General features: G+C 40.7%; 3 protein-coding genes across 4 annotated transcripts; 2 read left to right on the top strand and 1 right to left on the bottom strand.

Moving 5' to 3' along the window:
• Positions 1 to 66: 66 nt before the first annotated feature.
• Positions 67 to 3001, bottom strand: gpalpp1 (GPALPP motifs containing 1). The gene is made up of 7 exons (XM_059354758.1): positions 2796 to 3001; positions 2573 to 2702; positions 2051 to 2140; positions 1418 to 1682; positions 1140 to 1304; positions 837 to 938; positions 67 to 703 (listed from the first exon to the last, which is right to left on the bottom strand). The coding sequence occupies exons 1-7, from the start codon at positions 2875 to 2877 to the stop codon at positions 485 to 487; spliced, it is 1053 nt and encodes a 350-aa protein (XP_059210741.1). The 5' UTR covers positions 2878 to 3001; the 3' UTR covers positions 67 to 484.
• Positions 3002 to 4386: 1385 nt separating this feature from the next.
• Positions 4387 to 12680, top strand: ercc3 (excision repair cross-complementation group 3). Its single transcript, XM_059351966.1, has 15 exons — positions 4387 to 4530; positions 6134 to 6333; positions 6432 to 6668; positions 6778 to 6827; positions 6915 to 7050; positions 7222 to 7392; positions 7483 to 7687; positions 7943 to 8257; positions 8370 to 8554; positions 9245 to 9447; positions 9552 to 9648; positions 9892 to 10009; positions 10113 to 10231; positions 11129 to 11278; positions 11827 to 12680. Exons 1-15 carry the CDS (start codon positions 4503 to 4505, stop codon positions 11959 to 11961), a joined length of 2349 nt encoding a protein of 782 aa, XP_059207949.1. The 5' UTR covers positions 4387 to 4502; the 3' UTR covers positions 11962 to 12680.
• A 1385-nt stretch (positions 12681 to 14065) lies between these two features.
• LOC131988205 (cytochrome P450 27C1) lies at positions 14066 to 24437 on the top strand. 2 transcript variants are annotated; one of them, XM_059353291.1, is made up of 9 exons: positions 14066 to 15078; positions 16610 to 16720; positions 17253 to 17337; positions 18086 to 18295; positions 18944 to 19107; positions 22131 to 22297; positions 22558 to 22636; positions 22863 to 23066; positions 24135 to 24437. In XM_059353291.1, the coding sequence occupies exons 1-9, from the start codon at positions 14806 to 14808 to the stop codon at positions 24252 to 24254; spliced, it is 1413 nt and encodes a 470-aa protein (XP_059209274.1). In that variant the 5' UTR covers positions 14066 to 14805; the 3' UTR covers positions 24255 to 24437. The 2 variants fall into 2 exon arrangements, with proteins under 2 accessions (XP_059209274.1, XP_059209265.1); XM_059353282.1 differs by having other exon boundaries at positions 16610 to 16800; positions 17138 to 17337.
• The last annotated feature ends 430 nt before the right edge of the window (positions 24438 to 24867 follow it).

Genomic DNA, 24867 nt, shown 5'->3' with positions numbered 1-24867 from the left:
TATATATCAACCGTTCATACAGATTTATGCATGAATCTATAGTTTAAAAAACAAAGTTTAATCGACTAAAAGAATGAAAAACATTTTATTGGACAAATGAAAGATTGCAAAGCTACAAGGAGTGCATGCTGCACAACAATGCATTTTATCTGTACAAAAAGGATTTTCACAAAATCCATCACTGTATATCAATGTAAGAAAAATACATCATTTATTTTAAAATGTTCTTCCACATCATCAGCCCTAATAGTGTCTCCTAGAACACATACAGGCTCCTCTGGCTGCTCCTATGTAACAGCTTGAAATCATTTTAAATATTTGCTCAAATGTCTGCCATGTCATTACTGTCTGTTTAGTTAAATTCAGTTCTCTATTTGTATAACACATATGTATCCATATAAAACATAGTCCATACTGTAATAAACCTGAATGAAACACCAGGCAGACTGTAGCTCAAACATATTTCTTACAGTTTGACAGTTTGTTACAGGAACATTCGATCCCTGCTGTGGGAGAATCTTGTGTTCAGTTCCTGGGATTTCTTCAGCAGCCGCTGCTTCTGCGCTTCATCAAAGCGATTCACCTGAAGGTCTTCATCTCGATCGAACGGTCTCCTTTCCACCGGTGCGTCGGCCTTCTCCTTTGCCTTTTCCTTCATCTTCTTCTTGTGCATATTCACCAGAGACTCAGCACGTTTAGTTTCCTGATAACGGTGAGTGAGAAGAGACATTTTAAGTTTGATGTGAACAAATGTACGTTATATCTGGCGTTAATCGAATATTGGGCAATGTAGTACAAAAGAAGAAAGAAAGGAAGAAAGTGTGGAAACCTCTTACATTATACTGAGACACTTTCTTTGCCATCTCCATGTCCTTATAGGAGACTTGAGGAGCATCATCTTTCTCCACCTCGCCCTTCTTCTTCCCTTCAAGGCGTTCCTGTTGGTTAAGAATACGTTAATGAAATACAGAGATTATGTTTAATAAAAATGACCAATAATAAGCATAGCTCTTATTGCAGTATACCTTGATTGTTTGCTTTTACTCTTCCTGTAAGTCGCTTTGGATAAAAGCGTCTGCTAAATGACTAAATGTAAATGTAAATGTAAATGTAATAGAAATGTATCCATCATTAAATACCTGGAGCTTGCGCTCTCTGTCCGCTGGTGTATCTGTCCAAATGGAGCGATCCTTGTTCTCTGGACCAGACTTCTTCTTGAAGGTTCGAGCCCCCAAACCGATGTGCTGCAGTTCTGGTGGGAGCTCCGTCATCCATGTTTCTCTGGTCACCACCTCAGGAGTGTCCTGTTGATATCAGAATAAACACAGCAGAGGAGGAAATGAACAGGACATCCTATTTGTTTTCTATGCTAGTGTATTTCTGTAGTTTAGACTCTGCAGATGAAACAAGGACTCACGTCTCCGGTCAGCTTCTCTTTCATCTTCCGTGCTCTGCGCTCAAAGTCCAGAGCCACAGAGTTCTGGACGGGCCCGGTGCACGGCATGGGCCCGATCACCTCCTCATCCTCCCCCTCGCTGCTGGACGGCTCAGCCTGGTAGCCAGGCGGGAGGGCCGGCCCTGGGAAATCCTCTCCGTCTTCACCATCATCATCATCATCATCATCGTCGTCATATGCTGCCCTGCGAAACCCAGGAGGCAAAGCTGGTCCCAGCACAGGAGGCCTGAGGGAGCACAGTGAAGTTACAGCCTCCATAATAAACCATTTTTTTCCCTCATCTGGATCCTCGGTGCCTTGCCATGTCTCTACACTGTCAATCAATATATGCTGTGTGTGGGTCTGAGTGTGTTCGTGTGCGTGCATGACTAAATGCGTGTGTGCATGTTTGTGTATGTATACTTACAGATGTGTATGTGGGGGAGGGAGGGGTGGGTTTTGTCATTTTTATTGTTTGTTTTTTCTTATTTTAATATTTTTTTGTAAAGCACTTTGTGTTGCATTTTTATGTATGAAAAGCGCTATATAAATAAAGTTTGATTTGATTTGATTTGATTTGATTTATAGACTTCACTAGTAAATGCATCTGTTTACCTTTCTGGTGAACTCTGTAGTTTCTTAAATCCTGGAGGAAGAGCTGGTCCAAAGAAACCATCATCATCTGTTTCTTCTACCTTTGTGTTCCTGTTCAGAAGACACGTTCAAGGTCCGATTCAAGCACTTTTCAAGGACTTTCAAGGTCCATTTTCAAGCTTTTCCAGGACCTTACAACGGTTGTAAGTTGCATGTTTTAGATGAGTTCTTACATGCTAAAAGGAGTATTTTCACTAAACCATACTGACAGCAATGGTTTTACACGTTTAACAACCAATTTGAGTTGTGTACAGTTTGCTAATCTCAATATTCAATGTATTATTTTTCCATTGAGCATGTGATTATCTATAGTCAGATTGCAAGAGAAATACAGTCAGAATTTAAAGCATTTTCAAACACTTAATCCAAAATCCAAAAGCACTTTTCAAACCTTGAAAATACAAGCAGCATGAACCCTGCATGTTATCCTTTTGTTTGTTGAGGCATTCATTCCCAGAACTTCTAATCCACCAATCAACCTACTTTTCTGCAGATGTTTCTGCAGCTTCGTGACTAGTTTTTGCTCTTTTCACCGGCACGTCCTGGTCGCTGTCCCCCGAGGAGCTGGACGCGTCTCTCCGCTGATACCCGGGGGGTAAAGCAGGACCAGCGACTAACAGGGGGGGAATAAAACATTAAATACCAGGGAAAACAAACATATATGGGATTATACAACACATTAAACAAAACGACTGGGGACACTTACATCCTTCATCATTATCAGAGTCTTCGTCGCTCTCATTAAACATGGGAGGTAAAGCAGGTCCGATTATTTTATCACACGACATCTTTTACTCCGTCTAACTTCTGATTCTCTCACAGCTCCAGCGAGTTTTATATCAGCAACATAAAAAGAAGCTTCTTCACAAACCAGAGGAACCTCGAAGGACTAATTTGACCTTTCACACAGGAAGTAAACAGTAAGGCTCAGTTTCTGTTGTCAAGTTAGCAAAGATCAACTAAAACAGGACGTCAGCTACTGTGCTGCAAGAATAAAAGCCCAAAGTTTTTTATTTTTGACACACTAGTTTACCTTAGCCTGAGACTGTTGCTTTTTACTTTTGATGTTAGTTAATAGCACTGATTAATTCAACATTAAATAGTACACCTTACAATCAATTTTATTGGCCAACTATGTGTACATACACATTAATTTTCTCTCTCAGCATACATACACAGAATATTGACAGCTGAAATTAGGATGACGGCATCTATATACTATGTGCAGATAGATAAAACCAAGACAATTATATTTGTAAAGATAAGGACAATAGTGAAATGGTGTTGAGTAAATATGAAATGATTAATGCAGCAGGTTTTAACTACTCATTTGTATGTCAAACCTTGAGTTTTGTTTTCTTTACATGTCGGCATTTCAAATGGCTAGCATTTTAATTTTGATAAAAAAATAAAATAAATGTAAAATATTTATCTTTATTTGTAGTGTCTTTTTTTGCTGTTACATTGCACTAAGTAAAGAAAGACAAAACGACTCGATCTACTTTTAGCTGAATATTAAAAATAAAAAGTTAGATAATAAATTCCCCTCATCATTTTTTTCAAGATATTCTGAAGAAAAATATGACATCGTCACCCTGTTAAAATAATCGCCTAACTCACTTTTTCAAGTTTTGCAGGAAACATAAAACTTCACCAAAAGTGAAACATATTACATTTATTGATCATTTCACTCAAAAAGGATGTAACAAAGGATGGCTATTGGCATAGTAATAACACTGTGTAAATTATGTAACTTAAGATAAATAAATGACTTTTTATTTTTATTTTGAAGGTGTCTACATAACAGTGACACAAGCCTGTCAGAAACATGACATGACAAGTATCATGAGCATTAATGTTACTGCAAAGTGTCGTTAATGTTCATGACACATCCCATGTCATGTTATGACACACTCATGTCACTCTTATGTAGACACCTTCAAAATAAAGTGTTACCATATATTGCTTAAGTCACAAAGGCATGTTCAAAAAATTGCCTAAGTCCCATTTTATTTTGACTTAGGCATAATAAATCCGCTTAAGTCACACACTTGACATAGGCCATTATGTTAAAGGGGTAAAATCATGATCTGATCAACTGAGGATGGAGGAGATTTTACCATAGGTGGCTATGAGGAGATGATTTAGGCAAAAAAAACAACAACACAATTTTGACAAAAAATGACGATAATTTTATGACTAATTTTAGTGCTTGCCAAAATATTTTATTTTGAAGGCCGTGACCGGAAGTGTTGTATCTCCATTATTTCAGCGGGCTTTACGCCGGCAGTGTGGCGTAGTAACTGTTAGACAGGGCAGTCCATCTTAGTGGACCTCCAGCAGCACATCAGACAGACTGTGAAGATTTGTCTGCCATGTTTTGAAAGAAATCGCCAACATTCCAATTAGTAGGATGGGTAAAAAGGATAAAGGTGATCGGGGTAAGTTCCTCAGGCTCCTGTTGTTAGCTAACGTTAGCCGTTAGCCAACGGTACCCGCGGCTAGCTGAAAGATGGAGATGTTGTTTAGGGAAACTCACATGTTCCTGTTGTGCTGCTCACTAACAGTACAGGTGTACTAACAGTACAGGTGTACTAACAGTACAGGTGTACTAACCAGTACATGTATACTAACAGTACAGGTGTACTAACCTGTACAGGTGTACTAACAGTACATGTGTACTAACCTGTACATGTATACTAACAGTACAGGTGTACTAACCTGTACATGTATACTAACAGTACATGTGTACTAACAGTACATGTGTACTAACCTGTACATGTATACTAACAGTACATATGTACTAACCTGTACAGGTGTACTAACCTGTACAGGTGTACTAACAGTACATGTGTACTAACCTGTACATGTATACTAACAGTACATATGTACTAACCTGTACAGGTGTACTAACCTGTACAGGTGTACTAACAGTACATGTGTACTAACCTGTACAGGTGTATTAACCTGTACAGGTGTTGTCTTTGACCGCCTCATTTGATTCCTCTAGTCTTGTAAAAAGTAGCAGTTGTTGCTTTGACAGGAAGTGACTTCTCCTAAATGTGTCTCAAAAAGCTTATTTTTTGTTACGAGGCTAAGTTTAAACCCATTTAACATTCTAATCCGTTAATAGGGTGTCTTGTAAATCAATATGTGCTGTGTGTGAGTCTGAGTGTGTGTGTGTGTGCATGTTTGTGTATGTATACTTACAGATGTGTATGTGGGGGAGGGAGGGGAGGCATTTTTATTGTCTGTTTTTATTCTTATTTTTTGTAAAGCACTTTGTGTTGCATTTTTATGTATGAAAAGCGCTATATAAATAAAGTTTGATTTGATTTGGATTGCATTTAACTTGTTCTGACCAGTCACAATTTTGATACATGTTATGGAGATGCAAACAAAAAAGACGAAAGCAATAATAATTTGTTGTTAAATAGCACTATTAATGTCACAATTTTGATAAATGTTTGATAAATGAGATGCAAAGAAAAAGGCAGATTTGTGTCTCTGTAGGCAGAAATTGTGTCTAGTTTTTTTAATTTTAAAATAAGAAATATCATAAACATAAATACCATAATTGCGATGTATTGTATATGTCACATTGCAGATCTTTGACATTTAGGGGTAGTATTTAAAAAAAAAATCATAAATGTGTTCTATGTGGTTCACTTGGTCTGTAGTATGTCCCCATAATTCTCCTTTAAGGATAACTGGCTCTGTGTTCTTCTGGGTTCATGTGAACTGATGTCTGTCTAACTGTGAACAACTAGCTAACACACAGCCTAAAATAATATCACAAAACGCGAGAATTGGTCACAAACTAGTGTTAGTTCTTAACGTTATATGACTTATTGAGTCATTTAACACTCAAATATACAGGGACAGATTAATGGTTAACTGGGGGGTTTAATGCCATATAGTTTATTAATGTGTATTATGTATTAAAATTCTAAACCAAGGGAATGTACTTTGATATATTTCAGTTTATTTGTCCATCTCTATTATTGAAAATGTTTTCTAACTCTAAATTCTATCTCCTTGCAGACAAGAAGTCCAAAAAGCGTTTCTACGAGGAAGAAGAAGATGAAGACGAGGTGGTGGGCAACGACTCTCAGGAGGCGATTCCTGCTGCTGCAGGAAAACAGGTGGATGAATCCGGAACAAAGCTGGACGAGTATGGTGCCAAAGACTACCGTTCTCAGATGCTGCTGAAGAATGACCACTCCTCACGGCCCCTCTGGGTGGTAAGACATGTTTGGATGGTTGATTTCTTTTCTCCAGGCACTTAAAAATGTGTGTTTCTGATTTTTGATTTCCTCTTTTTTATCCGTCTGTCCTCCAGGCTCCAGATGGACACATCTTCCTGGAAGCCTTCTCACCAGTGTACAAGTACGCCCAGGACTTCCTGGTGGCCATTGCAGAGCCAGTGTGCAGGCCGAACCACATCCATGAGTACAAGCTGACGGCCTACTCCCTGTACGCAGCGGTCAGTGTGGGCCTGCAGACCTCTGATATTGTGGAGTATCTGCAGAAACTCAGCAAGACGTCTGTACCAGATGGAATCGTGCAGTTCATTAAGGTCAGAAAGAGAGCGCCTGTTTTTTTGAGGGAAAATGCCAAATGTACTATTTTCAATACAATGTGCGCAAAATGTTCTTTAATCTCTGCATGGTGTCTCTCCCTCTCAGCTCTGCACCGTGAGCTACGGCAAAGTCAAGCTGGTGCTCAAACACAACAGGTGAGCTGCTTTTAAACAAGCTGTCTGTCGTCACACCATTAATCACATCACAGGGTTCCTCTTAACTATCATCTGACTGTCTAACAGGTATTTTGTTGAGAGTGCGTTCCCGGATGTGATCCAGCGCCTCCTGCAGGACAACGTGATCCGGGAGTGTCGTCTCCGTACCGCAGATGGAGCCGACACGGAGCTGATCACTGAAGTCATCCACAGCAAGTCAGCGGTAAGCATCCAACACACACACACCTATACACTCATTTATTACTGATATAAATGTAAACATAATACATGTTTGTGTTTACCATCCACAAATCATTTCAATTCTGACAGAAGTTGTACCTGTTGACCTCATTATAACTAACCAGCTAGCTAACCTTGTTGTTCCTTCTGACAGATTGCTAAGTCTATAGAGGAGAAGGGTGGAGCCTCCACCTCCCAGCAGCCCAGCGAGGGCCCGGCCTCCAGCCAGCCGGTCCCTGAGGACATCTTCAGCTACTACGAGCAGATGGACAAAGAAGAGGATGAGGAGGAAGAGACCCAGACTGTGTCTTTTGAGATTCGCCAGGTACAGATCACATTTATTTTATTTCACTTCTACACATTTAACATGACTGCTAAATTAACATTTTTTATGCTGTGCTGTGATCTGTTGTAGGAGATGATTGAAGAGCTGCAGAAGCGCTGCATCCAGCTGGAGTACCCTCTACTAGCAGAGTACGACTTCCGCAATGATACCGTCAACCCAGACATCAACATAGACCTGAAGCCCACCGCCGTGCTGCGACCCTACCAGGAGAAGAGTCTGCGCAAGATGTTTGGGAATGGACGCGCTCGCTCCGGGGTCATCGTGCTGCCCTGTGGTGAGACCGCTGCTTTACTGCTGCAGGACGAAGCAGAAAGCATTTTATTACTATAAAAACACAATGTTGAAATGATAAGATGATAGAACTCGAATGTATGATATAAAATGTTTGCTTCACCCGTATTAACTTTTCTTTTCTCTTAATGTTACAGTGCATCCGCCACCCAAACTGTTACTTAGAAATATTTTTGTAGCATAAATGTTGTAGGGGAAAAGCTTGTTTCTTTAATATTTTATCTCCTTTGCTGTCCAGGAGCCGGTAAGTCTCTGGTGGGTGTGACGGCAGCCTGCACGGTGCGTAAGCGCTGCCTGGTGCTGGGGAACTCCTCGGTGTCCGTGGAGCAGTGGAAAGCTCAGTTCAAGATGTGGTCCACTATCGATGACTCTCAGATCTGTCGCTTCACCTCCGACGCCAAAGACAAGCCCATCGGCTGCTCCGTGGCCATCAGCACCTACTCCATGCTGGGGCACACCACCAAGCGCTCCTGGGAGGCAGAGAGGGTGATGGAGTGGATGCGGAGCCAGGAGTGGGGCCTCATCATCCTGGACGAGGTGCACACGATCCCTGGTGAGCTTTATTACCTTCCAATGAGACATTATGAAGCCATGCTGTGGTAGAGAGAGATCCAGACACATGAAGAAGGCTCATGGTGACATCACTAGTCTGTGTTTCTCTGTAGCCAAGATGTTCCGGCGTGTCCTGACTATCGTCCAGGCTCATTGTAAGATGGGGCTGACTGCCACGCTGGTCAGGGAGGACGACAAGATCGTGGACCTGAACTTCCTGATTGGGCCGAAACTGTTTGAGGCCAACTGGATGGAGCTGCAGAACAATGGCTACATTGCCAAAGTCCAGTGTGCAGAGGTGAGTGTTGTACCAGAAACTAAAAGTGACATAGAGAGAATCACGTCATATTTAGAAGTAGTTTTTGGTCATTAGCACTCTTCACTGTGGAGACTTTAGGTGCTTCTGTAAATCCAACATGTCACTCTACACTAAAATCAAAGTGATGTTTTTTGCAGGAACAAAGCATTTTAATTTTATACAAATTAATAAAAGGCTTTGTTAAAATGGATGAAAAATATATCTACACATATGATACAGGTTGAAGAGCCTCTTGTGTAAAAGGTCATTCAAGAGAATAACAGTGTTAAGAGATGATTATAATGAGACATAATATAGGCTATAACAATATGCCCATGAAAATAAGAAAAACAGTTTGTCACACATTTACTGTGCCCGAGCCAAAGCTTCCAGTTTGTGAATGTTCCAGTTTGTGCTGCTCAGAGTGGCAATTTACAAATTCACCTTTAGTAAAAGATGTTGAGCTGCCTTGTGTCGTTGAAGTCAGACAGCTTATGTTTAAAATGTTGATATCATTATTTGTTTTCTCACATGTCTAGATTAGGACTATTGTAGAGAGATGTAGCCACCTAATAAGTAATATGTTTTTAATAAAGATATCTCAAAGCATTACATCATAGTTATATAAATCTTAATATGTGTATCTTAATGAGTGAGCCTGTTCCACATTGATAAGCTGTCTGTCTGCAGGTGTGGTGCCCCATGTCTCCAGAGTTCTACAGAGAGTACGTGGCCATCAAGACAAAGAAGCGCATCCTGTTTTATACGATGAACCCCAACAAGTTCCGTGCTTGCCAGTTCCTCATTCACTTCCACGAGCGCCGCAACGACAAGATCATCGTCTTTGCTGACAACGTGTTTGCCTTGAAGGAATACGCCATCCGCCTCAACAAGTACGTTTGCACCAAGAGCAGCATTGTTAATATTTAACTTCATTTCCGTCCAGATAAGACATCTTGATGGTTTTTTTAAACTTTGCTCTGTTTTCCCTCTCCAGGCCTTACATCTACGGTCCAACCTCTCAGGGAGAGAGAATGCAGATTTTACAGAACTTCAAACACAACCCCAAGATCAACACCATCTTCATCTCCAAGGTCAACCAATCAAACTATTATTGTTTTACTGTATGTCATAATTACTCCATTCAGCCACAGTCTGCCCCCTTGTGGCCAGTGGGAGTCACACCAGTGTTTCTAGACTACTAACTGACAGGTTGCCTCCTCTGTGCATTACTGTTGCCCTCATTGTGGGATGCAAACAATTAGATTAGATTGAAACTCCAGTAATGAAACTGGTGCATATTCCATAGTTTAAACTCAGTTCCTTGAACCAAACAGGTTGGAGACACATCATTTGACTTGCCAGAAGCCAATGTTCTGATCCAGATCTCCTCTCACGGTGGATCACGCAGACAGGAGGCCCAGAGGCTCGGCAGAGTCCTACGAGCCAAGAAAGGTCAGTTTGTGTGCAAAATGTCACATGATGCTGACGTAGCTGTTTGTCTGCTGCTACTCCTGAACTAAAACAGTTCTTCACTCATGACCTGTGGCTTCTTTAGGGATGGTTGCAGAGGAATACAACGCGTACTTCTACTCTCTGGTGTCTCAGGACACCCAGGAGATGGCTTACTCCACCAAGAGGCAGAGGTTCCTGGTGGACCAGGGCTACAGCTTTAAGGTCTGTTCACCCCTACAGCTCTTACTGTCTACACACAGTTTCACCTTATTCTTGTCTCCCTCCAGACTTGCACCACACATTTGACCTTGTTCATTCAGCAGATTGTACATTTCTGTCATGGACCTCGTGGCCCATATAGGTTTGCTTCAATGAAGAAAAAAGTAACTCCAGGATGCTTACTCCATGTCGCAAACTCTTGCACTTAGCCCATACTGTAGAAGTTTAATAATGGATCATACTTGGATCTTTGTCAGCTCAGAAATCTGAAGAAAACCTTCTGAACTTGATGAAGAGGTAGATAAGAACAAATTGTTGTCATTATTCAACTTTTTTAACATTGAGTAAGTGGGCAGGGCGTTACCTTTTTCCTTCATTGATGCTGTTTTTTTTAAACTGTGGGTGTATTAAGTTTGTTCTCAGGGTTTGGAATAATTCCACTGAGTCTAGGTCACACCAGACACAGAAATTAAGTGCTTAAAGTGTTATATTCATTTTTGAAAAGAGTTTTTACATCTATATTTTCTTTATTCAGTTTCTATTATCTATATACTTGCCCCAAGACTAGTAAGAGTCTGATATGATGTTTTCAAAAGTGTTTGATTTCATCAGCTCCAGTCTGGCTGGACTTTTGTAGTGTTAAGTGATGAACTGTACATCTTCTTCACGGTCACCTATCTATAAAAAAAATGTAAAAAATTAAAAACCTTCTACTCTTCTCTTCGTTAGCATATAGCAATCCTGTTACGATTACAGATGGCTCTTAAAGTTCTGTACTTACTTGATTCCTGTGGTCTAAGGCTCTAATATTGACTTGACTTGACGAGATTTATGTAACAGCTCATGCTTGTTCCATTTACAAATACCATTTCTGTTTGTCATGTTCCTCTTCTTTCATAGGTGATCACTAAGTTGGCAGGTATGGAGGAGGAAGACTTGATGTTCTCCTCAAGAGAAGAGCAACAGCAGCTCCTCCAGAAGGTCCTGGCTGCATCAGACGTGGATGCTGAGGAGGAGGTGGTGGCGGGGGAGGTGGGCGGACGAACACAGGTGAGAAGTTTCACGACACTTTGCCACTTTTTTGTTTTTCCCTTAACAAAAGTTGTGGACTTTTTTGGACCACCTCGTCAAGGTTCCAATAGAGCTGAGGCGATACTATAAAGTGGAGTTAAAACACACTGACAGACCACTGATTAGTAAGAGAGGATTATTAACACAACACTCCAAGCTACCACCAACAACAACCACAGTTTTTTTAATTTACTTTATTTGCATTTTAAGTAAATGTCAGCATGCAAAATCCAACCTGGTCAGTTGACAAGGCGGAGACTTTCCTTGTCCCTGGTGCAGATGAAGATGATTTTTACAGCAGTTTGATGCAGCGTGGCTATTACAACAAGCTGAGGATTCTGTCTATACTAACAGGATGCTGTCCACTGTGGGAAACTAAAAGTACAAGAACTAAAACTGTCAGTCAAGTGGGTCAGAACCGAACCGTGTGATGGACTCAGGAACATGAACCCGTAGCTGCCTTTGCTGTTGTATATTACAGTATTCTCACTTGTTTCCTCTCTCTTCTCTCCTTGCTTCCTCATCAGTTCACCAGACGGCCGGGCACCATGAGCTCCATGTCCGGCGCAGATGACACCGTCTACATGGAATATAATCGAGGCAGCAAATCCTCCTTATTAGGCAAAAGTGTGCATCCGCTGTTCAAGCGCTTTAGGAAGTAGATGCACTGACCCAAACCCTGACACTCAACAACAGTATACTGAGACTGAGTACCAGAGCACCAGCAGCAGGTCCAGATGGTCTGAGAAACAGAGCATGACTGGAGATGAGCTGAACCTGAACATGATCTTAAGATAATGAAGATAATGAAGATAATGAAGATATAGCGAGCAGTGCTTCCTCCTGGTAGCTGTTGGTGACGTTTTGTTAAGATAGCAGCGAATGTTTCCTGCAGGGCTAGACGACTCTGTGATACGTTTTAAAGTCTCAACTTCAGCTCCTTCATACAAACACATATGCAGTATTATTCAACTGTCTGTCAGCTGTATCATTGTTTAATTTCTCTGTTGTGTTGCAGTTATACAGCTAGCCAATCATTGCCCGTCTGAACCAGAAACAGGCGATGCTTTTAAAAACAGCTTCATCAACAATGCTTGATAAAGGCTTTAACTTGCCTTCTGCAGTATAATTCATCCACCAATGTCTGTGTAGGAAGAGGGTGGACTGGTTCAGAGCTGTAGCCCTACATGGTCTTAACTACTGTTAGTGTGCTTTACTGACTACTGTCAAACACAATAAATGAACATAATCAGTGGGCATCAACCTGTTCTTGATAATGGTTTTCACTCTTGTTTTTTTCTGGAGTTTCCTTGTTTAAAATGTTGCTAAATATATTTTGTAAAAGAAATTCTTCTAAATAAATGAAAACCTGTTTACATCAGTAAAAGAGTCAGAGTCTGAAATGACAACATGCAACATGACATCATTCAAATTCAATTAGTAAAACTATAGAAAATAGAAACATGAAGAACTACAGAGACAGTGGCTACAAATCACAGAACACCAATTATTTAGTTTGCCTGATTAAAGAGTGCAGCTGCAGGACTTTAGTCTTGAGGACAGAAGAGGGGACTCTGAGCTGTATGAGGACTTGGCCTGAGTGAAAGACAGTGGTAGAGAAGGCTGAGGGTGGGGGTCTACTTCCTCCGCCTGTTGATGACTTGAAGACATTCCAAACACAACATCCAGCTTGGTGCCGTGTGCAAGCTGCCAACATGGTGAGTGTGGGAAAAGACCCACCTCTGCCCAGCCACCCTTCTCTTTAGCACGGGGCACAGTGACCCCCTGAAGGGCCCCGGCTACTGCCTGGGCACTAATCCCTGCTTTGTGTCCTCTGGAGGCTCACAAGGAGCAAAACATAGTAATGCAAATTTGAATTCACATGTCAGTGAGTGAGAGAGAGACACTGCAATACAATCATTACAATGATAAACACATGAGTGTGCTGGTTCAGAGCTTAATAATTGATGCTTGCTTTGTGGGAAACTTGTGATTGGAAGACAAACAAAAAAACAGTAAATGCTGTTTTGGCTCAGTGTTTTAATTTCTCACAAAGGTGATACAAGTCATAAATTCAAAAGCAGTTATGTTTTTAGGGTCCCCACGTGTATCTGTTAATTCAAGAAGATAAATATCAAAAGTGTTTTGTTTATTTTTCATCTTTGTAAATGTTTAAGAGAAAAGTTAAATTTATTCACCTAGTGCCTCTATGAGCTCCAGACTTGGAGAGCTTTTCTTTGTAATATGTCTCCACAGACTGTATACAGTCTATCAACATGTCTTAACATATAACTTAACAGAACATTAACGAACCAGTGAGCACTTACTGGAGGTGATTTGTTAAATTACCTCTCTGAATATGGATGTGCACATGCTTACATGAGCTTCTCTGTGGGAGGGATTTCCCTTCGTTATATGACCAATGTAAACATGCAATTTGTCCTTTACGTGACGTTGATGTGTGTGTTTGCTGGAGGTGGGAGTGCGCGTGCACACAGGCTGATTGATTGGTGTGATGTAACTGTTTTGGCACTAGTCTCCCATTCAGAGCATGCACTCAAAGCTCTGAGGAGGACACGCCCACACCCAAACACACAGAGTGCATCCCATGTTGCTTAATTGCATCACGTTTCCTCACTTAGCCCCGCCCACCGGGGGATTTATGGAGAGATGCAAGGAAATCAGGCGAGGAGAGAGGGAAAGTTTTAAAGGTAAACTATTATACTAGTTTAAACTGTTACATGTCCAATGCGCCTCTCCTGAGACCTCCTGTCCTCCGGAGCGTCACGTGAACACATCTTGGTTCCTAATGACGTCTGCAGCGGATCACAGCTGGATCAGCTGTCAGTCAACTTTAACAGCTGTTTGTGTCTGCAGATACATTCATCAGCCTCAGTGGGACTGAAGGAAAATGATGTAAAAGTGACAGACAGGCTCATACTATCTCTCTATTTATTTATTTTTTACTTGAATAGTACCATGATAAATCGGAATGGTGAATATATCAGATCATGAAAGGGAAAAAAAACTTATAGAACGATTTTTCTTTTCACTTATTAATGTAGAAATATGTTTGTGGTCGTTTTGTTGTTCTGACCAATAAAACATATTTTTAACTGCATTGCAAATCAGCAGACAAATCAAATATCAGACTTGTGAGTGACACACTGGAGTTTAATCTGTAATCTGTCTTCAGTCCGGTGTGTTCAGATCGAGGAGACATAAAATAAGAGAAGTCAGACGTAACCATAATTATCCCTCCCTTCTTTTGAAGCGAACCAATCCAATCCTGTTTCACCTCTGAGGTTGTACAAGCAACTCTTTAAAAGCGCTCCACAACACAATCCCATCTAACATTACATTACCACACAGGGAGGATTGGATTAACACCACCACTAACATGCAGCTGCAGATGTGAACTCTGCCGCTTTTAAACTTTTGTAAAAAACGATCTTATCGGGTTTTTTTAAATATTGCGCACGGAGAGACCGATACGTACAGGAAACATGGCAATCCTGAATCATTTTACCACAGCATGCTGGAGGAACTTTCAAGGCGACCGGCTAAATAAGCAGCTGTTCTTCATTTTACGCGCTTTACACAAGTCAGCAGCCAGCGAGGCTGGAGGGGAGGCCATGTCTGAGGGGCTGATCACACCGGCAGACGTAGCCGCTAAAACCACAATCAGGACTCTGAAGGAGATGCCTGGACCCAGCACCCTTTCAAACTTGATCGAGTTCTTCTGGAGAGATGGGTTCAGCAGAATTCATGAAATTCAGGTAATGGTATGCATTACCATTATGCATAGTCCGTGTATTCCTCACATGGTGTTTTATCTCACACATAAAGTAAATTGTCTGCATTTCCCACCGACAGCAAAGAGCCTCTGTGTTCTCAGAGCCAGCCAAATTCGCCACCTATGCGTAAAATGGCACTGACCGTTGCGTAAAAGCGCACCATGAGTTTGGCCGCTTGTCAGCGCTCCACTCTAGGGTATGGGTTTTGTAACAGTGTTAAAATGAGTTAGATTAGACACTCGACGTGTATAGTTCATTATGCAGTAGGTCATCTTGTCAGAAAACACTTTCAGTCTCTAGAGAAAATCTTAACAAAGCTAAAAAGGACATTTTCAAATTAGCCAAACAAACAATTACAACAGGCAAAACTTTAATAGCACACAAAGAAACTCCTGTTTTGTTACCTACCTAAGGCATTATACTCATTATCAGGACAAGTAATTACTTATAATCACTGAGTCTATCATGTGTTGAAACTTGATATAAATTCCACATAAACATGAATGTCAGATAAACACACCCCTCTTTCTTTGCTGAATTCCATCACTATTGGTGCAGCTGTGTGAGCAGAACCATGAATCATAGAAGCTGAAATATAGACATCCACTCTTACTGACACAGCACTCAGACTAATAAAGGATGGTGGGTTAATGAAGATTTAAGTAAAGGCCAATCATAACAATGGGTCAGATAATTGCAACCTGTTTGAAATGTGACTTTCAGGTAATAAATTGTCCCAGAAGCTGACTAGCAATCACTACAACTGGTCCGATAAGAACACATGTTTAAGTGTTAAATGTGTGGTTTCTAAAAAGCAAATACATTCAAGAAATAATTACAAGGTGTTAAGGTGCTGCTCTATGCAGAAATGCAAATAATAGAACCAGCAGTAGAAACATGCATTAACTGTTACGAGAACAGATATGATCAAATTGCATTACTTTTATGAATGCTTTTAATAAACCAAGAGAAAAGAATGCTATGACTAATTTGTCTCATGATAGTTGGTCACATTTCACAGTTCACACCCCTCTTCCTTTGTTGAATTGCATCACTAGTGCAGCTGTGTGTGCAGCAGCATTAGTCAAAGGGATTGAGATCTACTGTAGACATCTCCTCTTAGTGGCACCACATTCAGACGAATAAAGAAAGTTATCTTTAAATAGTGGATTAATAAAGATTAAAATAAAGGCCATCGTTGTAGACTGGTTCTAAGGGAGACACCACCTTTTCCATGCTATATTATTATGCATTTCTATTATTATTTGATCTAATTAAATCAGATCAAATCTAAGATGTTTATTGTATTATTTAGAATACATGTACATTCCTGAGCTAAATCCTAGATTTAACCTAATAGCCAATATGCAGGTATACTACATTACATTTTCATATTTTTTTAATGTATGTGTCAGTCCACTTTAGTGAAATAAGACCTGTGTGTTCTCCTGCTTCTCTCCAAAATGAATAAATGTAACTACTAGATGTTTTCTGTGTTGTTGCTTCTTTTCAGATGGAGCACAGAAGGAAGTATGGCAAAATTTTCAAATCCCGTTTTGGGCCCCAGCTGGTGGTGTCGGTGGCGGACCGTGGCCTGGTGGCGGATGTGCTGAGGGCCGAGGGCGTGGCCCCTCAGAGAGCCAACATGGAGTCCTGGAAGGAGTACAGAGACATGAGGGGCCGCGCCACCGGGCTCATCTCAGCGTGAGTCCCGGTTCTATCTTTGAACTTCTAGCTGAAATTAATGACTTTGGGATCGACAGGAAAATCACTTTAGTTTCCATATGTGAAGATGGGACAGCACAAAACTTGGTGTTTTTAAACAGCTTCACTGCTATCATTCCTCTATCTATCTATCTATCTATCTATCTATCTATCTATCTATCTATCTATCTATCTATCTATCTATATATATATATATATATATATATATATATATATATATATATATATATATATATATCTCATATATATCACAGCTTTATATGTCTGTGAATGTGATAAAATGCATAGGAATCCAACCTTGTGTCGTGTTGTGCAGTGAGGGAGAGGACTGGCTGAAGATGCGGAGCGTGCTCCGGCAGCTCATCATGCGTCCCCGTGATGTGGCGGTCTTCTCTGATGATGTCAACCAAGTGGTCGATGACCTCATCAAGAGAATTCACATCCTGCGCAGCCAGGAGTCTGACGGAGCAACTGTCCTCAACATGAATGACCTCTTCTTCAAATACGCCATGGAAGGTTTGTAAAGATCCCACAAAGTCACTTAATTCAATGTTGGCATGATGGGTTTGACAAGGCTGGTGTAGTGAAGATCAGGAGACATTTAGGCAAGAGCAAGAACTCATACAAAGTCCTGCAGGTTTGGGAAATGTTTCATTTGAACTGTTCAACTCTAGAATCATAAATCACAAAGGGCTTTAGAGTCTGCACAGCATACAGCACCCTCTGCATCCCTGACAATGAATCAGGAAAACTCATCAAAAACAGATTTTTGAATTTAAAATGTTTTTGTTTTCAAGGTTATGAAGATGCTTGAATTCAAACATACGCCTTGCTCTGTAAGTCCTCTGTTGATCTTTTACTCTTGGAATGAGCAAATATTGAGTGATCATCATTAAAACATGCAATCAAAGTCAATCTGAACAGCTGGTAGAGTAAACAAAGTCTCTCATTGCTATGGGTGTGAATTACTTGTGTCAACTTTATTTTTTACCATCACATTTATAGTAACAATCTAGATGTAAAGATAAAGGTTTGAGAGTCTGAAATCTTTTGGTTGAGATACCTCGAAAGTGCTCAAAGTGTTTGAAATGTCCTCAAATAAAGCTGTGTGAACCCTCGAAGAGGTGAAAGAAAAGAGAAAATGATAAACAAACCATTTATTCAATCCTCTCCTATTAGATTAGATTCCAGTAACAGAATCCTTGTCTCACCAACTGTACAGAGACATTCATTGTCTCCCTCTTCCCTTCCTTTGTCTTCACAGGTGTGGCAGCCATTTTATACGAGTCCCGACTAGGCTGTTTGGAAAACGAGATTCCCCAGGAAACCCAAGAGTACATCAGTGCTCTGCACCTCATGTTCAGCTCCTTCAAGACCACCATGTACGCCGGGGCCATCCCCAAGTGGCTCCGACCCGTCATCCCCAAACCCTGGGAGGAGTTCTGCCTCTCCTGGGACGGCCTCTTCAAATTCAGTACGTGATGTCATTTTCTCTACCAGCTATTTAGTACTGCAAGACTTACAAGAGACAGATTAAAAAAGGAAACTGAAGCAGATATCCTTATTTATAGTCCATGCTGTTAAACTGGATGCTACAGAAGATTTGTTATGAATTTGTCGTCTCTAAGCTGATATAAACCTAAAATCATCATAAGGAGTTTTTTTCTTATAAGCTACAGAAAACATTCTACAACTTTTTTCACAGATTGAGGAGGATGCCGCATGTCTAAATTGGTGCAATTCTTTTTTTTAAGCTTTCCTCTGCTTTTAAAGTGTACAGAAGGGCTTTCAATGAAGTTGGTTACTTTTTAAAGGCATATAAATTATAGAGTTTGCATCATTCAATCAACAATCCTACAACGTTTTCAGTGGGTAAACATGCTAGATAATAATAACTTTTAATATATGGAACAGTACAGCTGAGGTCAGGTTAAGTATTTTTTGGATAAATAGCCTGGAATCAGTAGAAAGGAATGTTGATTTGCATATAAATCTCCACTTTTGTACCATGGGAGTATGGGGTCCCTCTCTTACATAACCTGTTCCTGTTTTTCATTTCCTCCACCACCCTCCTTCACCTCCCCTCTCCATTCATCCACCTTCCCGTCTCTGTCTGATCCAGGCTGTATTCACGTTGATAAGAGGCTCTCAGAGATCAAGTCCCAGCTGGAGCGGGGCGAGGAGGTGAAGGGGGGGCTGCTCACACACATGCTCATTACCAAGGAGATGAGCATGGAGGAGATCTACGCCAACCTAACAGAGATGCTGCTGGCCGGGGTCGACACGGTGTGTGTGTGTGTGTTTAAAGGATTGAGTGGTGCAGGGAGTGAAGCTCTAGCAAGAGGTGGAGGGGCTGGGAGTCACACGTGTGTGTGTCTACATCTGTGTGTGTGTGTGTGTGTGTGTGTGTGTGTGTCTTGAGTTGCAGGGTTGGGTTTCTGGCGCCACAGCGTGCCTGTGTAGCTGTGCCAGCGTCGGGTCAGAGCGGTGAATCGGGAGGTTACACTGTTTCCCACTGACAAACTTGTTCTCACTCAGATTACGTTTCTTGTCATTGGTCTTTGTCTGGTAGATGTGCACAGCGGGGCTTTTGTCTTTCTTTTCTCCACCAGACATCTGTGTTTTGTGTTCCACATTAGAACTTCATTAGGTAGCACTTACAAATAATTAGGACTGTTGTTTTAATGTCATTTAAGAATGATTATTTTGGAGAAACTTAACTTTTAATTGGCTGATTAAATACAAAAAAGACAGCATGGACGTGATGTACAACAGAGATCCTGGGGCAGATTTGGACCCAAAATGTTACAAACCAGATCCCCAAAAAGTTGGGACGCTGTGAAAATGAAATATAAACAGAATGCAGTGATTTACAAATGCTTTTGCGACCTACATTCAGTTGAATACAGTACAGAGACAAGATATGGAATGATCAAACTGGGAAACTTTCGGTTTTGGTAAATATACAGTTATTCTGAATTTAAAGCAGTCTCTTTATTCCCATTATACACAGAGTCCCAACATTTTTTTTAATTGGGTTTGTGTTTTGCATGATTGGCCCCTTAGTCCACTGAGTCACCAGACACAGCAACATTTAGCAGACTGAAGATTAAAGATATGCAAAAACAAATATTTGAAATTAAACTGAGAATATTTCGGGGACAAAAAAAAAACTTGCCTAATTTGCATGATGCACTACGAATGATTCTCCAACTTTTTGACATTCGTTTTGTGTGTGTGTGTGTGTGTGTGTGTGTGTGTGTGTGTGGGTCCATACAGTGTGCACATGTGCACAGTCACCGCCTAATTTGTTTGGGGTGCTGTCAGATTAATGATGATTATGGCTGCAGAGTGTTTTGTTCTGGGCTGGGGGGCCACGGGATAAAAGGGTGTGTGTGTTTTTGTTGAACTTGTTGCAACGGCCACGTCCTGGTGGGGGGCGGGCCGAGCCGAGCCATTACCTGACCCCGCGGTGCAGTTCCCTTTTACTCAGCACACATAAGAGCTGTCAGGACGCGTTAGCCACAGCCAGAGTTATAGCACAGGCTGGGCAGAGGTGAGACCAGGGGGAGAATAAGGGGGAGGGCTGAGGGAGAAATGAAACGGCAAAGGTTGGGGAACTGGCGTCATAAGGAGGGGAGGACAGGAGAGCTGTGTATACGATGGATGTTGGAGAATTAAGAGATGTGGGGGATCGAGGGGAGAGGCATGAACCTTTTAGAGACATTTCTGGATGAGCTTTTGTCATATGATTCCCCTCTGGCTTTGTTTGAGGTGTTGCCAGCATCTGTCCCAGCAGGTTGATTAGTTGGTAAGATGGGTGAGGGTGATGAGGGAGGGGGAGGAAGAACGGGGGACGAGGGAGGTAGGAGACAGGACAGTGAGAAGGATGGCATATTATACATGGGCAAAGACTCTGTTGGTCATTAGTTAGTTTGATATCCTGACCTTGGACTGACCTGTGGGATTTATTCAGTTTGATGTTGTTTAAACTCTGCTACAAGGATGAAATGCTGGGTGGAACAGTGAGGAGTCTGGATGGGAAGATAGGCAGGAAGCCAGGAAAAAGGAAGTAAGATGTGGGCCGAGGTAACAAGGCACACAGTAAAGTGAGTAGAGATCTGATGTGAGCACAGGAAAGGTGACACCCATTGTCATATCATTTGCTTATCTACCCACACTATTGAAATTTAAATGTCAGTGACATGAGTCAGAAAAAGGATGAATCGGGAGAGTTGAGAACAGAAGATGAGATAAAAGAAATGACATGGTAGGGAGGTAAAATAAAGGAAAGAGGAAATTAAAATGATCAGGGTGTGTCTGATGACAATGGGGGAAAGTACAAGATGTGTGTGTGTGTGTGTGTGTGTGTGTGTGTGTGGAGCGAGAACTACAGTGTTATCAGGCAATAATGATGAAAGGATTACTGACAGGCTTATTGAATCCACGGGGTCAGAGGGGCTCTGGACCACAGCTTTTGTAACTGAACATTTTTTTTTTGTTAGAAAATCATTCAATCAAACAACCACAAAGAGAAACAAAATGGCTAAAAACAGACACAGAATTACCACAAACAGACAAAATGACAATAAAGCAACACAAAGTGACTACAAGGAAACACAAAATTACAACAACTTCAGTCCTCTGTCCAGTTTAGAATTGTCCTTTTCCCCCACAAAACCTGACTTTTAGAAACAATGGGCAATAATAATACAATACACTGACTTGGTGATGAAAACTACTTAATGCAGACTAATTAATATTAATATTAATATTAGTATTGGTGTCTTGTAGGAGAGGTGGAGCCTTTTACATGTTTGTGCCCAGGGGCCCACTGTCTTATAATCCACCCATGGCCTAATCTTTTTTTTTTTTTTTTAGAAATTCAGTGTGAAACTGGTTTAAAATTCCATTGAATTCATTAAATTGTAGTTAATTTGGTTTTATTTTAATTCTGTATATCCTCATTAAATTTGGCTTAAAGTGGATGAGAAGGGTGAGAGATTTAAGGAGGAATAAAAAGCAGAGTGCAGCTGGTGGACTTGAGTGTCTGCTCAGCACGTGGAATTAGCCCCCTCTCCCTCAAAGCCCCTCACTGTTTCCTAACTCTTACGCAACATCATAGAAACTCTTATATCAGCTCCCAGTGCAGTCAAAACCACAGCAAACAAAAAGAAAAAAAAGGCAACATCTCCACAGAGATTTCATTGAAGAGCAAATAAACAAATATATATATAATAATATACTTGACATTCAAAGAGGAATGTAAACAACAGATTATTAAAAATGCCCTTTGTGTGTTTTCCCAGACATCCTTCACTCTCTCATGGGCCAGCTACCTGTTAGCACGCCATCCTCACATACAGCAGCAAATCTTTACTGAGGTGACAGAGACTCTGGGACCCGGAGCAGTCGCCACAGCAGAAGATGTCCCCCGCCTGCCTCTCATCAGAGGGCTGGTCAAAGAGACACTCAGGTGAAGACTGACCTATATATATATATATATATATTCATACTATTAAAGCTTTTCTGTCTAACAACAACAACAAAGTTTAACATACCTTTTTAAAGTTAAGACTTTGTTTGCTATGGTCACACCAGTACCTTTTTTTAATTTGTGAGTGATCTTGCTCAGTGTGTGTGTGAGTTATCTGGTTATTTCAGACTTGTGAAGAGATGAATGTGGTAGTTGTGCTGAATAACAGTCTTTGTGCACCCCTCCCTCCCTGGGAGCAGGCTTTTTCCAGTTCTCCCTGGCAACGGACGGATTACCCAGGATGACTTGGTGGTGGGCGAATACTTCATCCCCAAAGGGGTAAGACTGATAGAGACATAACAAGATGTGAGTCCTCTAGTGTGTGCATGTGCTGCAGAAACAGCATGACCACAGGAGTCAGCCAAAAGCATTACAGTGGGACCAGCTGTAACATGATCCTGCATTACTCATGCATCTGTCTCTTCCTCTCTCTTGAACACGTGCATGTACAACAGCCCAGGTGTTTTCATTACTCCACTTAACTTTTCTTTGTTTTCTCCCTCAGACTCAGTTGGCTCTTTGTCACTACTCCACATCTTTTGATGAAGAGAACTTCGCTAACGCTTTAGACTTCCGACCGGATCGCTGGATACGGAAAGATTCCACAGATCGTGTCGACAACTTTGGCTCGATTCCCTTTGGCTACGGCATCAGGAGCTGCATCGGCAAGAGAATAGCAGAGTTAGAGATGCATCTAGCCCTCACCAGGGTAGGGAGTAACACACACATTCACACAACATTACACTACATCAGGCATTTAACTTTGCAGCATGGACAAGACACCTAATTAACACTTTTATTCCCTGCAATACAGATTAATGACAAAAACATTTACCATATGATAAAACACTAGAGACACCAGAGTAACTCCAAAATATATCTTCCATCTGGCCTTCCTTATCAGGCTTTTAAAGACAAGGTTTGCAACCTGAAACATTAAAATAAACAATATTTCACCGCTTTATCAAGCCAATTCATGTAAAAGTGACATTCTTGACTCATTATAGTATACAAGGCATTCTGATTTCCCTAATTCTCCAAAATCAAATACCTGACAAAACCCTTGAATATTTTAAAATCTGCCCATCTCAATGACAAGAGGAAGTGTGGATATTTGTCTTAATATCAAACACACTTTAAAAGGAACACATAGACATTGAGCGTCGTACACTGACATCCTTCTGAATTTCTCTCATATTTTCTCTTAATTTTCTATCAATACAAAACAAAAAATCAAGAGAAGAGAAGAATTCAGATGCACCAAATGTTCTTTACCATCCCAATCTGGTTTTAACCAGATATGCTGAATGGTGAATCCCACTTGATCATAATTGTTTATTCACATATTTAACACTTTTGCAAATATTCTGGCTCATGCCCAAGAATTGGAGAGATGCCAACATAAAAAGGCTGCAAGAAGAACTTTAGCAGAGAAATAAATGCACTGTTAAAGTATTTTCAAGAGTGTCAGTATTGACTTGACAGGATAATTAATTTTATTATATCAATGCATTTTTGAGGTTCCTCAAATTTAAAATTTATGTTTCATTTCCTTGCATTGGACAATTATTATAATTATCTTTGCTATAGTGCTCTCGACCATTCTTATATTTTCCCCTTCGATAAAAGAAGAGCAAAAATAAGAAAACATTTGTGAATCCCAGAAATAAGTTGGTACTAACAAAATAAGAGGACAGTTGTTTGTATGTTACTTCCTGCATGAGGCTCAATGAGTCATATAATCTAACTGACATCTGTGTTTTTGCACCTTGTGCAGCTCATTCAAAGCTTCCACATCGGCATGTCTCCTCTCACCGCTGACGTCAAGGCCAAGACCCACGGCCTGCTCTGCCCCGCCGAGCCCATCCACCTGCAGTTCATCGACAGGGAAAACTAGACCCGGACTCCTCTTCTTCCTCTTTTAGTTTTTAAGATTTTAATTTGATGTAAATTCACACTAATGTATTGATGTGACCAATAAATTCATGATTCCAGTAACTGAAAATATTGTGCAACCAAGCATTGTTTGAATCTGTAAAACATGTGTCTCCGATTTAAATAAATTACTAATTTCTTATTATCCTTGGGGAATTTTAACTTTTTTCTTTTATGTGAGCATTACTCTGTAGGTCTGGCATTGAAAACATGGCCCTGTCCTCTGTGATGGAGTCTGTTGAATGGCTTGCATTTGTTTGGAATGACTATAAATTACAATTTTGATACATCTGGTTAAAAATGACTACTATTTATACTGTAGCTACTATATTGGGGATGTGGAGATTCTGTAGAGAAACTGTACTGAGTATGACTGTTAAAAACATCAAAGAATACTTTCAAGCCACATATCCTAACAAGGATATAATAATAATAATAATAATAATACAAAAGTTATAAAAGTCTTAAGGCACTCTTGTTTTTCCAGCTTATTTTAAGGATTGAAAGGCAATTTTGTTTCAAATATGTTTATTGGGAAACCAGTCACTTAACAGAAATTAACAGTCGACAGTTAT

The sequence above is a fragment of the Centropristis striata genome, chromosome 2, assembly GCF_030273125.1.
Source record: "Centropristis striata isolate RG_2023a ecotype Rhode Island chromosome 2, C.striata_1.0, whole genome shotgun sequence".
NCBI classification, from domain to species: domain Eukaryota; kingdom Metazoa; phylum Chordata; class Actinopteri; order Perciformes; family Serranidae; genus Centropristis; species Centropristis striata.
This window is presented reverse-complemented; position numbering and strand designations above follow the sequence as displayed.